At 38.6% G+C, this 21,706-nt stretch overlaps 2 protein-coding genes across 21 annotated transcripts in view; one reads left to right on the forward strand and one right to left on the reverse strand.

Annotated features, from left to right (window-relative positions):
* Nucleotides 1–17,748, forward strand: part of CAST (calpastatin) — a 129,311-nt gene extending 111,563 nt beyond the window's left edge. For 15 of the 17 annotated variants that reach the window (XM_089909130.1, XM_089909129.1, XM_089909128.1 and 12 more), the window contains 7 exons: nucleotides 578–685; nucleotides 2,051–2,143; nucleotides 3,847–3,891; nucleotides 4,322–4,414; nucleotides 5,778–5,849; nucleotides 14,720–14,785; nucleotides 15,683–17,748. In XM_089909130.1, coding sequence (XP_089765256.1) covers nucleotides 578–685; nucleotides 2,051–2,143; nucleotides 3,847–3,891; nucleotides 4,322–4,414; nucleotides 5,778–5,849; nucleotides 14,720–14,770 — 462 coding nt within the window. In that variant the 3' untranslated portion in view covers nucleotides 14,771–14,785; nucleotides 15,683–17,748. The remainder of the gene's footprint in view (nucleotides 1–577; nucleotides 686–2,050; nucleotides 2,144–3,846; nucleotides 3,892–4,321; nucleotides 4,415–5,777; nucleotides 5,850–14,719; nucleotides 14,786–15,682) is intronic. The other 2 variants (XM_022592333.2, XM_022592409.3) reach the window with 1 other exon arrangement.
* The window catches only part of ERAP1 (endoplasmic reticulum aminopeptidase 1), a 34,285-nt gene continuing 29,803 nt past the window's right edge, over nucleotides 17,225–21,706 (reverse strand). For all 4 annotated transcript variants that reach the window (XM_089909126.1, XM_022592304.3, XM_022592312.3 and 1 more), the window contains one exon: nucleotides 17,225–19,351. In XM_089909126.1, the coding sequence (XP_089765252.1) occupies nucleotides 19,196–19,351 (156 nt within the window). In that variant the 3' untranslated portion in view covers nucleotides 17,225–19,195. The remainder of the gene's footprint in view (nucleotides 19,352–21,706) is intronic.

Raw genomic sequence — 21,706 nt, forward strand, 5'->3', positions numbered from 1 at the left:
GGGGCCCCTGTGATTGAGGCTATTAATAAACGTCCACAATCAAAAGCCTTTTTGCCTTTCACAGGTATGTTTTAGAATGACACCTTTACCATCACTTTTCCCATCAGAGTTTCTAGTGTTAGTTAATATTTTGTTTGACGATATCATTAAAACTAGGTATAAATCTTTCTTTACAGGAATACACTTGGGAATCAAAGAGTAAACTAAGCTATCATAATTCATGTGACTTTTCTTTGCTGGGAACATACTGTTACATATATTGAAAGCATCATAAGACATATTTTCTAGAAAAATCAGGCCAGGAACCCCATCTTTTTAGGGAGGGACCTATTTTCTCAGAAGAGAAGGACATCCAGGGGTGGGGCAGGGTAGACAGGTGCAGACAAGTGCTGAGAGTGAAAGATGAGGGAGAAGAAAAACCAAGCAAGGATTGCCGATCCAGCGCCTCTGCCCACCTGCCCATCTCCCTGGTGACAACCCCATAAGCTTATAGAAGTCTTAGTGGCAGTGTCAGGGCTGCACTCCAACAGGTGACCTCGTTTGGCTAACCAGTGACTGATTCAGATTTACTTTTTAGCAGAGTGACGATAAAGAACTTGACGATGCCCTGGATCAACTTTCTGACAGTCTCGGGCAAAGACAGCCTGATGCAGATGAGAACAAACCCCTAGAGGATAAAGTCAAGGTAAAAGAAAAACAAATCATTAATAAGTGAAAATTGAAAGTTATTATAGCACAGAATACCCTACCCTCCACACAAAGGGGAAAACCCGCTCTGACTTTGCCTGGAGTCAGTGAACGGTTGGATAACTTCAGCCTCTGACTTTGCCTGGAGTCAGTGAACGGTTGGGTAACTTCAGCCTCTGACTTTGCCTGGAGTCAGTGAACGGTTGGATAACTTCAGCCTAATTTTTTCCTACTCCATGGTCTATGTCGTGTCTCTTTCCTCTCTGAGGTCTGTGCTATGGCACAGATTCAGGCAAACGTCCTGTTCATGAGGCTAGACTTTGTGATGATGGAAAAGCCAGCCCTGCTTTGTTAATTTTATTCTCTTCCCACATTTTTTCTTGGTTGTATCTGGCAGTAAGTTTATCATACATATCTGATGCACACATGTGCATTTTCTAGGTTCACAGGTTGTGTAAATGTAGTGGCAGAGGCTTCCCTAGCAGTCGTCCCTGCTATCGAAACTAACTGCATTGGACCAGGAGTTCAGCACCACAGAGGTGTCCACAAGGTGCAGACTCTTAATGCTATATATATCTTGTACAACATGTAGAAGTGTACTTATTAACGGTCCATTTAGCTTGGAACCAGAAAGGTAACGTCCCACACAAATCTATGTCTCAAAGACAGGACATTTCAAAGAATCCTTAGGTCTCAATTCTACCATTGTCATAGGAATATCGAGGTGAACTTAACCTGTATTTGAAAAATGAAATTATAATGATGCAGAAAAATAAAATCTGTACCCCCACCCCTGGGGTGGGGAGCTGTTCCTGAATCCAGGACCGAGAGACCAGCCACGTCCCACTGAGGCACGGATGCTGGGAGGTGGGTACTGCTTACTCAACAGCAGGTATTTGCTCACCTGCAACACAAACAAACAGCACGTCCCTTCAGATTTGCTCCTGTCGTGGTCCTTCAGGGCTCCTTATAAAGAGGCAAAGTTGTAAATAGTACCTCTTAAGTGCCAAGGTACAGCAACTTGATTTTTTTATTTAAAAAGTGAAACAGTGAAAGATATTTCATAACTGTGGGTTTTTATCTCCTTCCATGGTTTCTGAAGATAATTATTTAATCATTTACTTCCATTTAAAATACAGGTAGAAAATTAATAGGTGTGGATTGACAAACAGAAGCACTGGGTTTACTTGTTTCCATCAACTGAAAGTCTGTTGACATTGTTGTTCTCTCGCTTACAAATTTAAAAGAGACCCTATTTTTTTGCCTCAGAAAAGTCCAGTAAATGCTGAATGCTGCATTTTAGAATGTACTCTGTAAGTGAAGGCGGAACTGAATCGTAATTATATACGTTCACTGTTTACAGGAAAAAGTGAAAGCTGAACACAGAGACAAGCTGGGAGAAAGGGATGACACCATCCCACCTAAATATCAACATCTCTTGGATGATGACAAGGAGGTAAATGAGGGCAATGTCTAGGTTAGATGGATATACGCTCCAAAGCGTTTGAGATTCACACCTCACTTGAAATGAACAGGAGGTACACTGTAACAATAGCATAAAAATGTAACATGACTGATGTTTTTAATCTGTCCCCACTGAGCAGGCTGTTTAATATTTATTTGAGCCAGTATTGTTGGACGTTTACTGCGCTGGGCACTGTGGCATAGAGAGTTGAATAATGTTCATTCACTCACTGATGCTTAACAGTGATTCTGTGGCATGTACATATATGAATTCTCCTTGCAAGAAAAGGCTATAAAAAGAATGATATTTGTAATCTTGACTGAAGCAGAGTTTCTCTGTTGAAGGAGAACAGAAAAAGAGCTAGTATCGGAATAATTCATAGGGCAAATACGACCCCTCCAAGACCTGCTGTCCCTCTTTCTTCTCCTACAACACCACCTGTGCTGTTGAGAGTGAAGAGAGACAAAGCCATATTCCCAGTCACAAGTCCTATTTCTCTATCTAAATGCACTCCGTCAAGAAGTCTCTGTCTTTGTCTCTAACGTGGAAGCCAGTTTCGCTTAGGTCAACCTGGTCTGTACCCTACCCCTTCCTATTTGGCTCTTAGTTGCAAGTCCATTAGATGTTAAATAACCCTTTCCAGGTCTGTTCATCCAATAAAAAACAAGGAAGTGTAAATTACATCTTTCTCATTCTGTACTGATGCACGTGAGGGGTTTGATGGCTGTGGTTTACAGAATATTATCAGCTGCAGTGTCTTCTGTTACAGGAATCTGTTCTCCGTGCTTGTGTCGAGTATTCACAATAGCAGCTGTGCATCCTGCTAGAATCCTCCCTGCTTTGATAGTCGCATGTGACTCTGCTGTATTCTTTAGGAAATGTATTATTTAGTAGCCTTGCCTTTGCAGATGGGAAAAATCCCTGATGAGTTGTCCTTGTAATCTTCACCGAAAAAAATCTATCTATAGACCATTCCTTTCCAAGTGTAATAAGCATATAGTAAATTAGTAAATAAGACATAAAAACACAAGTTACTTTTTGTAACAGTTTAACTAGAATTATACAATGACAAAGTTGCTAAAATAGTGTTTCTTCCACTTCTAGGAAAAGACTCACCCTTGCATTTTCTCCAAGGCTACTGAAATAGTTATAGGGTAGTCGTTAAGCAAAGCTGGTGAAGAAATGATAGGGACACAGGTTATAGGGTAGTCGTTAAGCAAAGCTGGTGAAGAAATGATAGGGACACAGGTTTATCAGTTATGCAAATCTATACAGTCGTCCCTTGGTGTCCACGGGGCATTAGTTCCAGGACCCCCAGATACCAATGTCTGAGGATGCTCAAGTCGCTTATATAAAATGGCATAGTATTTCCATGTAACCCTACACACATTCTCCTCTGTACTTTAAGTCATCTCTAGATTACTTAGAATACCTAGTACAATGTAAGTGCCGTGTAAGTAGTTGCCAGCATGTGGAAAATTCAAATTTTGCTTTTTGGAACTTTCTAGAATTTTATTTCCCTAAATATTTTCGATCTGCCAGTTGGTTGAATCTGCCAATGCAGAATCCACAGATGCAGGGGGCTGACTGAACTCCATTTCAAGTCACTGGATAAGAGATTATATAAATACTGACTACACCTAAGTAAACCTTTACAAAAATTTGTTTAACCAGGAGTCTGCTTTGTTTCTAAGGGCAAATCAGCGACGCCACCTACAAAGAAACCCGAGGCATCAAAGGTAAATACCGTATCCGCGTATTTCCATAAAAAAGATTTTTTTAAACTCTAGCTGCGACTTTTACATTTTAGAAATCTGAAATTCACTGAATGCCTACCTTGTGCTTGGTGGGATGCCAAGGCATGTGTGTAAGAGTGTATTATTTCTGTCTTCCCAAGTCCATTCAAGCTAGGCAGTTCCATTTTCCAGGTTAGAAAATCAAAGCTCAGAGAATACTAAGCAACTTGTGTAAAACAGTAGAAGGAAATAGAGCTGGCAAGATTTTCCTGTTTTAAAATATCTCTTTTGTAATACACTAGTCTGTTAGGAAAAGAATGTCAGCAAGGTTTTCTATTAAACAAACATATTTTCAGGGATGTGGGGAAATGTCCTACGTAGCATCTTTGCCTTGTGCTTCTTCCCTGATGGTTATTTCTGTTAAAAATCTCAGAAAGCTGCAGATGCCCAAGACCCCATTAATGCCCTCTCAGGGGACTTTGACAGCTGTCCCTCAACTACAGAAACCTCAGAGAACACAGCAAAGGTACTGTGCTCTTTCATATTGACTTTCTTTGAATGTCTATGTATACACACACACACACATATATGTATATAATACATATATATAATTTTATATTGTAAAATAGACTGGTTAATGCCATCGAGAACTTGAAAAGAAAAAAATTCTATAATTCTGCTACTCCACAAACACTATTATTTGGTATATTTCTTACCTTTTTCCATATGTATATTTTACATAGTTGTACTTATTGTCCACATATAATACATTGCTTAACATTATTTCATAAATGTTTTCCATGTTGCTTTATAATCTCCATAGCTACCATTTTTGATTGCCACACTATATTGTTGTACAACAGTAATGCTTTATCTGTGTTCATTTAAAATGAGAGCAGTCCCTCACTATATACCATGCCCCTTGCCCTCTGGGGCTTCCTCCCCTTTTCTGCCCGGAGCAGCTGGCTGACTCTCCTACTCACCTCTCAGGGCCCAGTTCAAACATCAGCTTCTCCTGGAAGACTCCCCTGTCTGCTTCTCCCTTCGCAGATCAGGGATGTTGCCTATGTGCCCTCTCTGCACTGTGGGTTACCTGTCACATGTGCATCACACCGCTGAGCTGCATGCTGTATACTGCAGTGATGTGTCTGGTACCTCTGTGCTCAGCACTAGCAAAATGCCTGGTGCATAGCAGGTGCTTAAAACATGATCAAAAGTGAATGAAAAAAATGTGTAATCCATCAAATAGAGGGAAAAGTGAAATGAGTGCCCTTCATTGTTATTTCAGAAGAATTAAAATTGCACATCTCTTTGCTATTGTTTTGGCTGTTATTAAACATATCTCCCAATCAATCAATCACTGAATTGTCAGTCTTCCCCATCTTGGGTGATTTAATTTCTAGACCACGTCAGCATCCTATCTCTCACTCCTGGAACTTCATAAATAATGCCTTTCTGGTGAATGGACTTTCTTTTTGTATATGACTTGCCCTAGCTCTCTCTGGTTGTTACATTCTCTTCCATAACACTGAAAACAAACAGTGTCCTGTTGGCACATAAAAACCAATCCTGATTGATAGAAACAAGCTGTTTTGGTGAGCAAAATATAGTCCGGGTGAACCAGGCATCATGGAAATTGGCAGAGCATCATCAGTGTGACTCACCTTTTCCTCATTTTTATCCTTTTTACCCGCCACCTTGAACACCTCTGTGTACTTTCAGTGTTGTTCGAAAAATCTTGACTAAAATACTCAATTTTCCGTTATTTAATTAAATTGGAGATTCCAGGCTACTAAAAAGAATAGTCTGGATTGATTTGATAGCAGCAGCAGTTAATTGCTAGATGGAGTGTTGATAGCAGGAGCCTCATTACATTTCCTTTGCTTTAGGACAAAGACAAGAAGCCTGCTTCCAGCTCCAAAGCACCCAAGAACGGGGGTGAAGCAAAGGATTCTGCAAAGGTAAGAAGCGTAAGTAGACTACAAATTAGCTTGGCAATGACATCGAGTGGTGTATCCCTAGTCATTTAGTTTCTGATTGGGATCTATTGAGAATAAATACTATCTGTCCCCTAGCATGTCTTGGTAAAGAAATTGAAGTTTTAGAGACATTTAATTTTTAAAGTAACTGACACTTTAGAAATCTGAGTGAACATTCTTAACACGATTGAAGTTTCCTGCATTCCTAGCCCTTGTCACACAAAGTCCCACTGTCAGCTGTGCTAGTCTGGAATGAGTGCAGGCCCTCTCTCCTTCATCAGACCCCACAAACCTCATGCTCTCTCGTAGCTACTTTCCCTCACTGTGTGCAGATAGCCTTGCCTTCTACTTCAAAGAGAAAATTGAGACTGCCTTGCAGAAAATAACCAAGATCCCCTTCCTACCTGCCTCCCAACAAACCCTCTCCCCTCTTGCCCTGCAGCCCCTTCTTTCTCTCAGGGGGTCAATAACACTCTCCGGTATCTTTGTCTCAATTCTTTTCCCTTGTAGTACAAACATATTCAAATTCTTTCATAACTTCAAAAGCCCTATTTCCCTCCATCCCTTCACCTCCTCGCAAGATTTGTGCCTATGACCCTGCTTCCTCTTCTTGAGCTCTGCCCGAGAACAGCAATAACATGCTGGTTGCTTTATCGCTGGTACCTTGTCTATCCTTAGTTTACGTGATCGCTCAGGTATGCTCTTGGGCATCAGAGTTGATGCTGTAATGGACTGAGACTTCGGGGAATGTTGGGATGGGTGAATCTATTTTATACCTTCAGCTGTACAAAACCCAGACTGCCACTTCCTACTCCACATTTCCACTTGGATAAACATTGACAGTACAGATCCATATACTACATTTCATCAGATCTAAATCACCATCATTAAGAAAAAAATCACCATTATATATCATTAAGAAAAAATGTCAACAACTTGATTATGATGTTATTCATCATAACAACCAGCAAATTAAGACATGTTAAAATAGTGTGTGTATGTGTGTGTGTGGCAAGGGAGGTGACACCACCAGGGAATGTGGTTTATATGAATCTTGGAACATGGAAGTAGTATATGAAATTGAGAAGATCTTACAGTTTCTGTGATTCAATCTACTCACATTCAATACGAGTAGTCTTTCCTCCCAGGTGATATCTAATTTTTCACTTTGCTCTCGAAAGCAAAACTAAGACTAATGAGTAGAAGTTATAGGGTCTGGTTTCTTAGAGTTGGGCATTAATTCAGCACAACACTTGGAAGTTTCCTATTAAAATTACTGAAACTGTGGCCAGGGAAGGAATGGAAATTGGATTAGAAAACTTCTAGGTCCCCTCCAATTCTAAAAACATAGGATTCAAATGGTTATGACTATGATCCCAAGTATAATGAGAAGTAAAAGGTACAGGTTTAAAAACAATAGTCCAGCTGAATCAAAACTCTTAAAAAACAAGATAGTGAGTTCCAGTTCAAGATGGTGATGTAAAGAAGATCCTCAACTCACCTTGTCCCATGGAAACACCAGATCTACAGCTGCATATGTGACAATTTCCTCTAGGAAAAAAAACCCCCAAATTATCTGTGTGACTCCTCTTTACCTGGCAAATGAGAGAAGGCTGGCATCAAAGAGGGTAGGAGAGGCTAGGACACAGTCTCAACATAAACTCCACCCCAACACAGCAACCGACCATCAGGAGCGAACTCACAACTCAGAGCTTCTCCCTGCAGATCAAAAAAATTGAAGCCCACATCAGCACGCAACCTTAAAGACCACCTGAGAAATGAGCCCCTAAAACATCTAGCTTTGAAAGCCCACGGAGCTTGTGTCCAGAAGACCCACAAGCCTATAGCAAACTGAGAAACAGTTCTTAAAGGGCTTGTGAGCTCTGACTCATCTGCCCACCCCAAAGCAATCAGAGATACAGTTCTTGGCTGGCTACCATCCCCAGAATACTGCACAGACAGCAGACTAAAACATACCCCCAGTCTTTCTGTGTAAGAGGCCTACTTGCTTGTCCTGGAGCTTTGGCCTGAGGGACAGGCTTCCGGTTTGGCACACATCTAGACACCTACGGATGTGCTCTTAGGAAATGTAAGCTGGTGCTCACCATCTTTGTGCTGTTTCTCCACCTTGCTCCAGGTCACCAGCATCTTCCAGAAAGGGGGCTTATACACTCATCTAGAGGCCCAGTTTTTGTAACTGCCACCCAGGGGACACTTACTGATCACCTGGCTCTGGTAGCCAGCAGGACTTATGCTTGTGGTCCATCCTACAAGACTATATATATTTGTATATTTTAAAACCTGCTACCTGAGGGACTGGCTTCCATTCAGCCTGAATCTAGGTGCTGAGATTCTCCCCTTTGGGACACTGACAGATCTTAGCACACCCTCAACTACTGTGAACCACTGAAAATAAAATAGGCAGCTTGAACACTTACAATGTTTTGAGAGACGATCAAGAGTTAGGGCAGGGTTTAACAGTAAGGTTCATCTCCTATATGAGGCCACTCCTTTAAGACTGGGAGAGGTGGTTGTCTTATCTAATGCACAGAAACCAACACAGAGAGTCAAGGAAAATGAAGAAACAGAGGAGTATGTTCCAAACGATTAAAACCTCATGATAAAAATCTTAATGAAGTGATTTACCTGATGAGTTCAAAATAAGTCATAAATTTGCTCACCAAACTTGGGGGAGGAATGGATGAACACAGTGAGAACTTCAACAAAGAGATAGGAAAATACAAGAAAGTAACAAATAGAAGCCACAGAGCTGAAAAATACAATAACTGAACTGAAAAACACACTAGAGGGGTTTAACAGCAGACTAGAAGAAGCAGAAGAAAGGATCAGTGAACTCAAAGACAAAGCAATGGGATTCACCCAATCAAAGCAGCAAAAAGAAAAAAAATGGAAATAAAAAAGTAAAGATAGCTGAAAGGACTTACGGGACAACATCACACAAACCAACACAGATGACCATCTGCATTACAGGAGTCCCAGAAGGAGAAGTGAGAGAGAAAGGGACAAAGAACTTATTTGAAGAAATATGGCTAAAACTTTTCCTAACATGAGGAAGGCAGACAACCATATCCAGGAAGCCCAGAGGCTTCCAAATAAGAACCCAAAGACACCCATATCAAAGACACATTACAATTAAAATATCAAAAGTTAAAGACAAGGAGAGAAACTTAAGTGAACCAAGAAAAAAAAAACTTTTTACATACAAGGGAACTCCCTCAAGACTCTCAGCAGATTTTCAGCAGAAACTTTGCAAGCCATAAAGGAGTGTCATGATATATTCAAAGTGCTGAAAGAAAAAACTTCCAAGAATACTCTTCTTGGAAAAGTCATTCAGAATTGAAGGAAAGAACAAGTTTTTCCAGTAAGCAAAAACTAAAGGAGTTCATCACCACTAAATAAGACTTCTTTAAGCTGGAAAGGGTGCTAATTAGTAACAGGAAAACATATCAAAGTATAAATCTCACTGGTAAAGGTTAACATACAGTAAAATTCAGAATAATCTAATGTTGTAAAGCTGGTGGATTAATCACTTATAAAGCTAGTATGAAGGCTAAAAGACAAAAGTAGTAAAAATAACTATAATTATAATAATTAATTAAGGGATACACAGGATTAAAAGATGTAAAATGGACATCAAAAACATAAAATAGGGGGTGGGGGAGTAAAAATGTAGAGCATTCAAACATAACTTGTTATTGACTTAAAATATAAATGTTAAGTTGTTATATGTAAGCCTTATGGTAGCCACAAAGTAAAAACCTATAGTAGATACACAAGAGAGAAAGACAAAGGAACCTAAGCATACTACTATAGAAAATGATCAAATCACAAAAGAGAGCAAGAGAAGAAGGAACAAAGGAACTACAGAACAGCCAGAAAATAATTAACAAAATGGCAATAAGTACATACTTCTTAATAAATACTTTAAAAGTAAATGGGCTAAATTCCTCAATCAAAAGACAGAGTGGCAGAAGGGATAAAAAAGCAAGACCATCTATATGCTGCCTACAAGGAACTCACTTCAAATTTAAGGACAGACTGAAAATGAAGAGATGGAAAAAATATTCCATGCATATGGAAACCAAAACAAAGCTGGGGCAGCTATACTTACATCAGACAAAATAGTCTTTAAAACAAAAACTGTAATAAGAGACAAGAAGAACATTAAATAATGATAAAGGGGTTGATGCACAAGAGGATTTAACATTTGTAAATATTTATGTACCCAACATAGGAATGTCTAAATATATAAAGCAAATATTAACAGATCTAAGGGGAGAAATGGTAGGGGACTTTAATACCCCATTTTCATCAACTGATAGATCATCCAGACAGAAAATCAATAAGGAAACACTGGCCTTAAATGACATGTTATAGCAGTTGTACTTAATAGCTATATACAGAACATTTGATCCAGAGCCACAGAATACACATTTTCCTCAAATGTACATGGAACGTTCTCCAGGATATATCATATGTTAGGCCACAAAACAACTCTTAATAAATTTAAGAAGACTGACATCATATCAGGCATCCTTTTTACTACAATGGTATGAAACTAGAAATCAATTATAAGAAGAAAACTGGAAAATTCACAAACATGTGGATTTCATAAACAATATGCTATTCAACAACCAATGAATGGGTTAAAGAAGAAATCAAAAAAGAAATTTAAAAATACCTCGAGGGCTTCCCTGGTGCCACAGTGGTTGAGAGTCTGCCTGCTGATGCAGGGGACATGGGTTCATGCCCTGGTCTGGGAAGATCCCACATGCCGCGGAGCGGCTAGACCTGTGAGCCATGGCTGCTGAGCCTGCGCGTCCAGAGCCTGTGCTCTGCAATGGAAGAGGCCACAACAGTGAGAGGCCCGCGTACCGCAAAAAAAAAAAAAAATACCTTGAGACAAATGAAAATGAAAACAATATACCAAAATTTATGGGATCCAGAAGAAGTAGTTCTAGGAGGGAAGTTTAGAGTGATAAATGCCTACCTCAAGAAATCAGACAACCTAACTTTATACCTCAAGGAACTAGAAGAATAATAACAAATGAAGCCCAAAATCAGTAAAGGAAAGGAAATAACAAAAATCAGAACAGAACTAGATGAAAGAGATTAAAAAGACAATAGAAAAGATAAATAAAACTAAGAGCTGTTTTTTTGAAAAGATAAAGTTCAGAAAACCTTTAGCTACACTGACAAGAAAAAAAAAATAAGAGGACTCAGATAAAATCAAATGAAAAAGGAGACTGATACCACAGAAATAAAAAGGATCATAAAAGACTGCTATGAACAATTATACACCAAATATTGGACACCTTGAAGAAAGAAACATACACCTACCAAGACTGAATCATGAAGAAATAGAACACATGAAAAGACCATTACTAGTAAGGAGATTGAATCGGTAATCATAAACCTCCCAGCAAACAAAAGTCTGGGATCAGACAGCTTCACTGGTGAACTCTACCATACATTTAAAGAAGACTTAAAACCAATCCTTCTCAAACTCTTCCAAAAACAGAAAAGGAGGGAATACTTCCAAACTCATTTTACAAGGCCACCATTATCCTGCTACCAAAACTAGCCCAGGGAACCGGAAGAGAAAATTACAGGCAAATATCCCTGATGAAAATATATGTATAAAATCTTCAACAAAATATTAGCAAACTGAATTTGACAGTACATTAGAAGAATCATACACCATGATCAAGTAGCATTTATTCCAGGGCTGCAAGGTGGTTCAATATCCGCAAATCAGTCAGTGTGATGATACGCCACATTAACAAAATGAAGGATAAAAGTCATATGATTATCTCAATAGATGCAGAAAAAGATCTGAAAACCCACATCCATTTATGGTAAAAACTCTCCACAAAGTGGATATAGAGGGAACATACCTCATCATAATAAGGGCCATACATAACAAACCCACAGCTATCATCACACTCAACGGTAAAAAGATGAAAACGTTTTCTTTAAGAACAGGAAAAAGACAAGGATACCCACTCTTGCCACTTATTCAACATAGTATTGGAAGTCCTAGCCACAGCAGTTAGGCAAGAAAAAGAAATTAAAAGCATTCAAACTGGAAAGGAAGAACTAAAACTGTCACTATTTGCAAAACTGACATATTATATAAAGAAAACCCGAAAGACTCCACCAAAAACTGATAGAATAAACAAATTCAGTAAAAGTGTAAGACACTCTTTCTAGACACTAATAACAAACTATAAGAAGGAGAAATAAACACATATATGCCATTTATAATGGCATGAAAAACCCTCAGAATAAATTTAACTGAGGTGAAAGACCTATCCAATGGGAATTATAAGACAGTGATAAAAGAAAGTGAAGAAGACATAAATAAATAGAAAGTTATTCCATGCTCATAGACTGAAAAAAATATTGTTAAAATGTCCATACTACCCAAAGCAGTCTACAGATTCAGTACAATCCCTATCTGTATTCCAGTGACATTTTTCATAGAAATAGAAAAAATAACCCTAAAATTTGTATGGAACCACCAAAGACCCCAAACAGCCAAAGCAATCTCGAAAAAGAAAAAGGTAGAGGCATCATGCTCCCTAATTTCAAACTATATTACAAAGATATAGTAATCAAAATAGTATGGTATTGGCATAAAAACAGACACATAGATCAATGGAACAGAATAGAGAACCCTGAGAATTCCCTGGCGGTCCAGTGGTTAGGACTCTGCGCTTTCACTGCCAAGGGCATGGGTTCAATCTCTGGTCAGGGAACTAAGATCCTGAGAGCTGCATAGCACAACCAAAAAAAAAAGATAGAGAGAGAGACAGCCCAGAAATATGGTCAATAATTAATGATAAAGGAGCCAAGAATATACAGTGGGGAAAGGACAGTCTCTTCAATAAATAGTGTTGGGAACTGGACCTCTATCTCAAACCATACACAAAAATTAACTCAAAATGGGTTAAAGACTTGAATATAAGATCTGAAACCATAAAACTCCTAGAAGAAAACATAGGCAGTAAGCTCTTTGACATCAGTCTTAATAGAGATTTTTATGGACTTGACACCAAAAGCAAAGGCAACAAAAGCACAAAAGTAAAAACAAACAAGTATAACTACATCAAACGAAAAAGCTCTGCACAGCAAAGGAAAACATCAACAAAATGAAAAGGCAACCTACTGAATGGGAGAAAATATTTGCAAATCATATATCTGATAAGAGATTGATACCCAAAATATATAAAGAGCTAATACAACTCAACAGCAAAAAAAAATCCAAATGAAAAACCGGGCAGAGGATCTAAATAGGCAGTTTTCCAAAGAAGACGTACCAGATAGCCAAGAAGCATATGAAAAGGTGCTCAACATCACTAATCATCAGGGAAAGTGCACTATTGGTAGGAATGTAAATTGGTATAGTCACTATAGAAAACAGTATGGGATTCCTCAAAAAATTAAAACTAGAACTACCATATAATCCAGGAATTCCACTTCTGGGTATTTATCAAAAGAAAATGAAAACTAACTTGGGAACTTCCCTGGTGGTCCAGTGGTTAAGACATTGCCTTCCAGTGCAGCAGGGGCAGGTTCAATCCCCAGTTGGGGAGCTAAGATCCCACATGCCTCACGGCCAACAAACCAAAACATAAAACAGAAGCAATATTGTAACAAATTCAATAAAGACTTTAAAAATGGTCCACATCAAAAAAATCTTTGAAAAAAAAATAACTTGAAAAGATATCTGCATTCCCATGTTCATGGCAGAATTATTTACAATAGCTAAGTTATGGAAACAACCTAAGTGTCCATTGATGGATGGATAAAAAATATATGGTGTATATACCCAATGGAATATTACTCAGCCATAAAAAAGAATGAAATCTTACCTTTTCAACAACATCAATGGACCTCGATTGCATTATGCAAGTGAAAAAAGTCAGAGAAAGATGAAAGCTCTATGATCTCACTTATATGTAGAATCTAAAAACAAAAACATGAGCTCATAGATTGGTGGCTGCCAGAGAGGTGAGTGATGGGGGAGTAGGTGAAATTGGTGAAGGTAGTCAAAAGGTACAAACTTAAAGTATTTAAGTCATGGGACTGTTATGTAAAGCATGGTAATGACAGTCAATAAATACTGTATTGCATATTTGAAAGTTGCTAAGAGAGTAGATCTTTAAAGTTCTCATCACAAAAATTTTGTAACTATGTATGGTGATGTATTTTAACTAGATTTATTGTGTTATTCCACAATATTTATAAATATGGAATGCTTACGTTATACACCTGAAACTAATATGTCAATTATACCTCAAAAAAAGTGAAATCCATGAAAGATACAAGAAACCAGATTGATAATTAGTTGCTCATGCCATTATATCTCTGATTAAATATTTATTATTTAATACAAAGTACATACTCAAAAAACAGAAAGCACAGTAACCCTATATGCTGAGTGGATTAGCTGCTGGCTAAGCCCCCAAGTATAAGAGAAGGATGGATCGCTGTGGAACGAATGGATACCATCCATGAACACCTATGTATTTTTTTTCTTCAATTATGCTGGCCTTCAAAAACAAAAAAACCCACAAAGTCTAGAGTAAAAAATTTAGAATCATTTAAGGTTATTTTTAGTTTATAAACTTTAAGGGGAAGAATTCAGTGTATGGGCTAAATGAGATACTTTAAAAGGACCATCTTATTTTCCCCTGCTGACTGCCATTTTTGCCCTTTTAATTCTGAAAAGCCTATTTCCTCATAAGTCTCTTCTGTTTGATCAGTTTGGGGTACTTAATCCAGAAAATAAAAAGCTCACTGATGGTTTTTGCTTGTCCTTCTAGGCAAAGGAGGAAACTTCCAAGCGAAAAGATGATGGAAAAAGTACAAGTTAAAGTTCACACTATTTGGTAAGTTTGGTGTTTGTTGTAAATGAAGACAATTGTACCTTCTACCAGCCTACGTGTTACAGGTGAGAGAAACTAAGTCCCCTTCTTGAGTATTTCATGTTCTCTTTATGCTATTGGCATGAAATACACATTGCAAAATCTATAGAGTAATTCCCTGTAAAGTAATAAATGGTGCTATCGGAATGTTTAAAAACATTAATCTTATAATTAAGAGCTCTTTAAGATATTAGGCCAGGCTCTTAAAGAAAATGACTATCTAAGTCTAGCTGACTCTGAAACCCAAATGCTCATGACTGCAGGTTACTGGGGCAGAGCAGAATTGGCATGTTACATCTTATAGTGAAATGGACTTATGATATAGATATTACCCAAAATACAAACACATTGTGGAGTGAGGAGAAGTACCCCCCTAGGGTCTGATGGTAATTAGAGTTTTGAGAATAGGGCAAAGGAGAAGATTGACAACTTTTGTTCATCTTAGTTTGAGAAAGTAAAGCTCTGTGTTTGATTCTACTATATGGTAACTAAAGAGCTGGTATGGACGAGGGAGTCTGTGAGATCTATCTTGAGAGCTGGGCCCTTATTAACTTCAGAGAGAAGAGGTCTTATTCTAAACCATAAAAGCTTATAACCACTTGCTGCCAAAAACCTAAAAGAAATGAAAATGTAGGTTAAATTGGGTTAGGCTCTCTCACCATGAATCCACTTTTATTTCCTACAAAGAGGGAGGTATACTGATTAGAACTGCTCCAAAGATTTTCCCCAAAATTATAAATTTCTTTTAATTTTTGACTCTCATATCAACTTTAGTAAATTCCTCCTTAAATTTATTATGCCCGTAATAAGAAAATTACATATCAAATGGTTCACTGGATTTTCTTCTTTGAATTTTTCAAGGTATCCACATATAAAATCTTCAGCTGGTGGTAGATGGTGACTTCTGAAGAACAAAAGCCTTTGACAGCAGAAAAATTTTCTGAGTGGCTTCTAGACAGCAGTATTTGTTGAGTCTCTTGACATCCTAAACATTGTTTGTTACTCTTTTCCTGAAAAGAAACTGAATTTGTCTGGTTCACCTGTGTTATTCTACTGAGTACTGATAAACTTCGAATTTTTAAAAATTGTCTTCAGTTGGGAGAGAAAGGAGCTTTATATTTCTAAGAGATATATTTGATAGCTTCTTAAAGCAACACACACAAAAGGAAAAACCTTTGCAAACTTTTGCACCTTCTACCCTCAGTGCCTGTAAATCTCATTAGTATTTTCAATTTGCACTTAATTTTTTTGTTGTTAGCATTTGGAAAACAATGCTTTACATATTCTTCAGTGTTCTGATTTCTCATTACCCCTTTCCTCTTGGGCTTTTGAACTGTATTTGATGTTTCTTTGGGTTCATGTTTATAAGGCAAACATAAAATATCGTACATTGGGCACATGTCTCCTCTTGAGCTGCTAACAATAGATAACCTGGACAGACAAGGAAGCACTGCGCCCCTTTTCAGGCTGAACTCTTCTTTGCCAGAGGTTAGGACATCAGCACAGGCCTACTGAGACTTGACTCGAGTCAGAAGAGCAAAACGCAGACTCTGTGTCACTGCATAGCAAGTTCCAAGAATAACAAAATCTAATTCTTAGAATACTCATATGGCTTGAACTCTGCTGGTTTACTGCATTAAGCTGGGCTTTCCAGCCTCTCTCTGTAAAACCTGAGCAGCAGTTGTTTGCTTAGAGCCATTGCCACATTAGTCTTGCACTGTACGGCATGTAGCTTAACGGAAGTTGGGTTTACCAAAAACACAAACAAACTTCTGCTTAAAAATAAAGAAAAAGATCTTTTTAAAAATTTAAAAATCTGCTTTTCCCCCACAGCAATTTAAGAACTAGTGTCTGATATCCCACAACTTGGAATGGTTTCTCATACCTCTCTGAATGGTTTATGAATACAGCACCGGTGTCATTGATGAAATTAAATATTTATCAAATCCCATCTTTATTTCCTGATAGTGAATGCAGGAAAAAATATCAGGTACACATCATAAAACTGATTTGGAATTCCTTGTTTTCAGAGAGCACAGCCTTCCTCAGCATCTGTTTAAACTATTTATTAGGCTTTAGCAACTTCACTAAAAATAAGTAATATCACCAATACCGTCTAATGGGGTGGGAGGCAAGCAACAATAACAATACTACTTATAATGGGCATCCAATTTTGTTAATACGATCTAAAAATTGTCTTCAAAAATCATGCATATACCTCTGAGATTTCAAACTGCATCCACTTCAAATGCTATGTCTCCATCCCATCAGAGATGCAGGCATTATTAGTCTAAATCTGGGAAATATAAGCCAGGATTATGGTGACTAAACAGACCTTTTCAAGGCACTAACAAGAAAATAAACACTTTTCCTGAGGGATTTCAACTATGTGTCTATAGGTAGTACAAAGTGGTTTTGTTTAAGAAAAAAAAAAAGGGAAACCTTTGACATTGACAGATGTGTTTGCAAGGATATGGCTACAGTATTACTCATTTACATGCATACATATAAGTATTTTAAAATTACATACCAAAATCCAGACATTTAGGAAATACCTGTTAAAGTAAACATATATTTAAGGTACTCAGAATATGCCTTTTTGTTTATTAGAAACGTCTTCAACACTTGGGTGTTTGCTAGTAATTAATGATGAGTTGAGTAGGCTACAGGATCTAAATCAGTCATGTTTAACCATCTAATTTGGAGTAAATAACTGCAAATATTTGCTTAGAGGTAAATAACAATTTTTTATTACCAAAAAGGGTTTTGCACATTGTGTGGCAATATTGTGTCTCTTTAGAAAATGGACTTCTCTAAAAGCAAATGAAAATAGGTTCCTCAGGTGACCAAAACTGAAAACCACTATTTTCCATGTTTCATTAATCAAGATATAAGATGCAATTAAAGAAAAATATTTTACATTAAAATCTTGGCTTTGTATGTTTTTTTTAGAAGAAAAACACCTGGGGATGGAAATTACCAGTGATTTCTGGTTTGAGTTCTCAAGCCATTAAGCCATGCAATATGTATGAAAATGGAATTGCAAAACACATTTATGTCCAGAAAAGATCCTCTATTCCATACTGTATTAGAAAAACACATTGACATTTTTCATATCATATTCCTTTATCATAAATTTTGCAATATATTAAAAAAAAAACTCATAAAATACTTCAATTCCAATACAACACACTGTCTTCACTTACTTAGGCTAATATAAGCAAGTATTTTCCATTTCACAATACCTTATCATTTACTAGAGACTGCAATGCCTTACTGGCAATAAGTACCAATAACAACTTATTTAGAGATTATAAACTAGGCCAAATAAGGAACAAGGAGAGGAAGCATCACCTACCTAAGGATCAAAAGCTCTGAGGTTCAACTTCAAATGAAAGTTTTCTCTTCTAGACCTGAACGCACTCGGCTTTTTCAGAAGAGACACTATTATTCAGGGTCCTGAGGAAATAGATGGCACACTCAAATTAGGATTATCTGAGGAGGGTTCTATAAAAGGTTTTTGTGGAGTTTTTTGTTTGTTTTTTGCTTTTTAAACAAAAATGTGAGCAGGATGTATGGAAACCACAAGTCCAGCCAGGACTAATTAAGCCAGGCTCCCACTTCACCCTTCACCCTGAAGGGATGAGAGGAGGAAGCACTTAGCAGAACGCACAGATGGAGAAGGTTTGTGGGAAAGAGGGCCACCTCCCTAGAGCTGATACCTTCGGTGGAGGCCAGCCTGAGGCAACCTGCAAGGGAACCTGGGGAATAAACACCATCATCACCTACTCTCTCCCCAACCCCAGCTCTTATCTGCCCTCCTGGGAGGTCAACCAAAAGCCAGAGGCCAGGGAAGTCTCATGATGTGGCCCTCCAACAAGCCAGCCCCTGGGCACGCAGCAAGGGAGAGAAAGGTGGAAAGCAGATCCGGGCCCTTCTGGCTCAATCACTGCCCCAGGGGTTCATGGTTCAGTAGTCACTACTGTTCAGAGTCTTCCCAGGAGACTGACACAACAGCTTATGAATGACAAGCACATGGAGAGCAGGGTGTGGGGACCAGGGGTTTGGAGACCACAGGGCTTAAGTATAAAATATAAAATAGAAGAATAAGGTACTTCACTTCTCCATAGTAGGGAACCCACCACTTGGGTTTACATTTGGGGGTAACACCTATAATGGAACATGTGGTGGCAATAACCCCCTGATGAAAAAGTTAACAGCCAGTCTTCATAAGAAGGGACGAATGAATAAGGAGTTGAAGGAGCAGGAAATATCTTCACTGGGTGCCAAGACAACCATCTCTATTTTTAAAATATTCACATTCAATAAAATTTTGGAGATTACACATCACAGGAACCAACAAGGAATGGATTGTTACAGCAGTTCAAGCTTTTCATTTTGTAGCCACACTCTGATTTTATCAAAATTCTTATCCATCCAACGTATGTTTTCCTCAATGGTTTCAATTGTTTGCTGGACACAACGGAGCTGAGACCCATTTTCCTTCAAAGAGCTGAAGAATTCTTTTACCTTGTGAGGAAAAATTGGGTTTTTAAAATTTTGTTTTATTAAGTTACACAAAGTTCAGGCTAGTTAAAAGAAAACCGAAGCCAAATTTCCAGCATTTTTCAAAATTCTACATAGAAAACAGGGCCAGGTGTCTGGATACGATTATGTACATAAACTTAAGCTCTATGAAATGAGCTCATGCCTCATGATGTCAAGTTTTGTGTTTTTTCTCTGCAGCTTTTTTATTTATTCACAGTTGCCAGATTCTAAAAGACTTCACTGTTTACCATTTCATAATTAAGTTTTAATCGCATGTATCTAATGTGTATTCTGTTATAGACACACAGATGCAAACTTAACTTTTTTAAACATAGCTGAAAAAGCAGAATGTGCAGAGTATCTTCTCTGCCAAGCAAAACAGTTTCAGCCACATACGTGCAGTCTTCCTCCGTGGGCCTGGCCTTGTCTGTTATGATAGAAACACTGGGGAATGGGGTTCTTAGCAAGTTATGGTGGTAATACCCCAAACCTTGCCAATTTTTTTTATCCTAATCCACAATTGATGTATTGTTCCTTCAAGATAAAATCCACCCAAAGTTCCCCGTGGTTTGAAAGAGATAAGAATCGCTTGACTGTCTCCTCAAAAATATCTTTGCTATTGTTTCACCGATGGGTACTTTATCCCCTTTAAACTCACATGAGGAATAGGTTGGCTTTGCAACAGCACTGACCATTGTGCTACTCTGTCTCACCTTCAAGCGTTCTTAAACTTTTCCCATACACTTCACATTAATCCATCAATTTTTTGATTTCGTAGACAGGAAGAAAGTCTAAGCCAAGATACATTATTTATTCAGCATGGATTCCAGACAGTTAATTCCTTAAAAATCCATGTCATAACATCGTAAGTTTGGGAAAAGGAGGGGGGTAAGAATAGGCTTTTTGAAAGATCAAATTCCAATTTTAAATGATTCGGGGTTGTTTTAAAACTAAATCTCGGTAGAACTTTTCTGTGAGCTGAAGGCATGCCCTCCTGCTATAGCAACCTAGAAAACACTTAACCCGCTTCACTGTCCTGCCTTAAACTGTAGCTCAATCTACTGTTTTGTCTCTCAGAACTCAAGATTAATTAATAGGCAGTTTAAGAAGTAACTCTGGGCAATATCCTGTGATAAACCATAATGGAAAACAATATGAAAAAGAATATGTGTATGGCTGAGTCACTTTGCCTATAGAGCAGAAATTAACACAACATTGTAAATCAACTATACTTCAAAAAAAAAAATCACTCTGGGCACTCTTTAGTCAAACCACATCAATATTTTTACTAATTGGTCCAATTAATTAATTAATCCTGAAGAAGCCTACCATGATAGTACTGAAAAACAAGCCTGCAAGAGCTCTAACAAAGCCAGCTGTTAACCCCTGCCTGCCCTTCTACTTCTCCTGACCCAAATTTATCACTCCTATCTTCTTCTGCCTTGGGAAATTCAGCATCTCAACTGAGTACGTATTTGATTCAAACCTGCCTCCTTGAGAATATTTTCTGTGCATATGGGTAGAAAACCAGATTTATGCTAGTAGTTGGTGAGTAAATGATTAACTTCTCTGGGACTAGGATTCCTCATTTGTGACACTGCAGAGCGTTGGTGAGGATGTCGTCCTGTAATGTGGGTGAAGTGCACAACCTAAAGCCCAGCAGGTACCAGGGACTCCCCCTCATCCATTTCTTCATGAATATCTACTCTGGTACTTATTCATTTCTCCAGCTTGATTACTGTGCGAGACACTGAGGATGAGGCAATGAATCAGGCAAGCATCCTACCCTCGTGAAGCTTACAGTCTGCCTGGGGAGACAAGCAATGAACTATGCTGACTCTATACTGCTGTGGAGAAAATAAACCGGGGCTATGATAGCAACTGGGGAGGGGGTGGCCTGCTTTCGACAGAGTGGTCTGGGAAGGTGACATCTGAGCTGGGGCCTCTAAAGAATAAAATGAACCCTCCCAGTCTAGAGTTGGGGAAAGAGCAAGCCAGGCAGAAGAAGAAGAAAGCGCAGAGGCCTCGTGCAGGAGAAACACCTGGTGGCCCAGGAGCAGGCTGAGGGGCTGGAGTGGGTGAGACAGTGAACACAGGAGCATGTGAGAAAGGGCTGGAGAGGCGGGCAGGAGCCAGGTAATGACCCTCTCATCCACATGGGAAGGAGAGGTTTGCGACTTCAAGAGTGACAGGCAGGGTTTCAAGAGAGGGTCAGTCGTGGGTTGGTTTTCCGTTTTAAAGGTGGAAGATGGTGTGGCATTGGCAAAGTGGCAGGAGGGAGGCCAGTTAGGAGGCTGTCACCATAGGCCACACAAGAGGTGAGAAAGGCTCGGCCGG

The sequence above is a fragment of the Delphinapterus leucas genome, chromosome 3 (assembly GCF_059928025.1).
Source record: "Delphinapterus leucas isolate spDelLeu-1000000601 "Yukka" chromosome 3, BTC_Dleu_Yukka2, whole genome shotgun sequence".
Taxonomy (NCBI): Eukaryota; Metazoa; Chordata; class Mammalia; order Artiodactyla; family Monodontidae; genus Delphinapterus; species Delphinapterus leucas.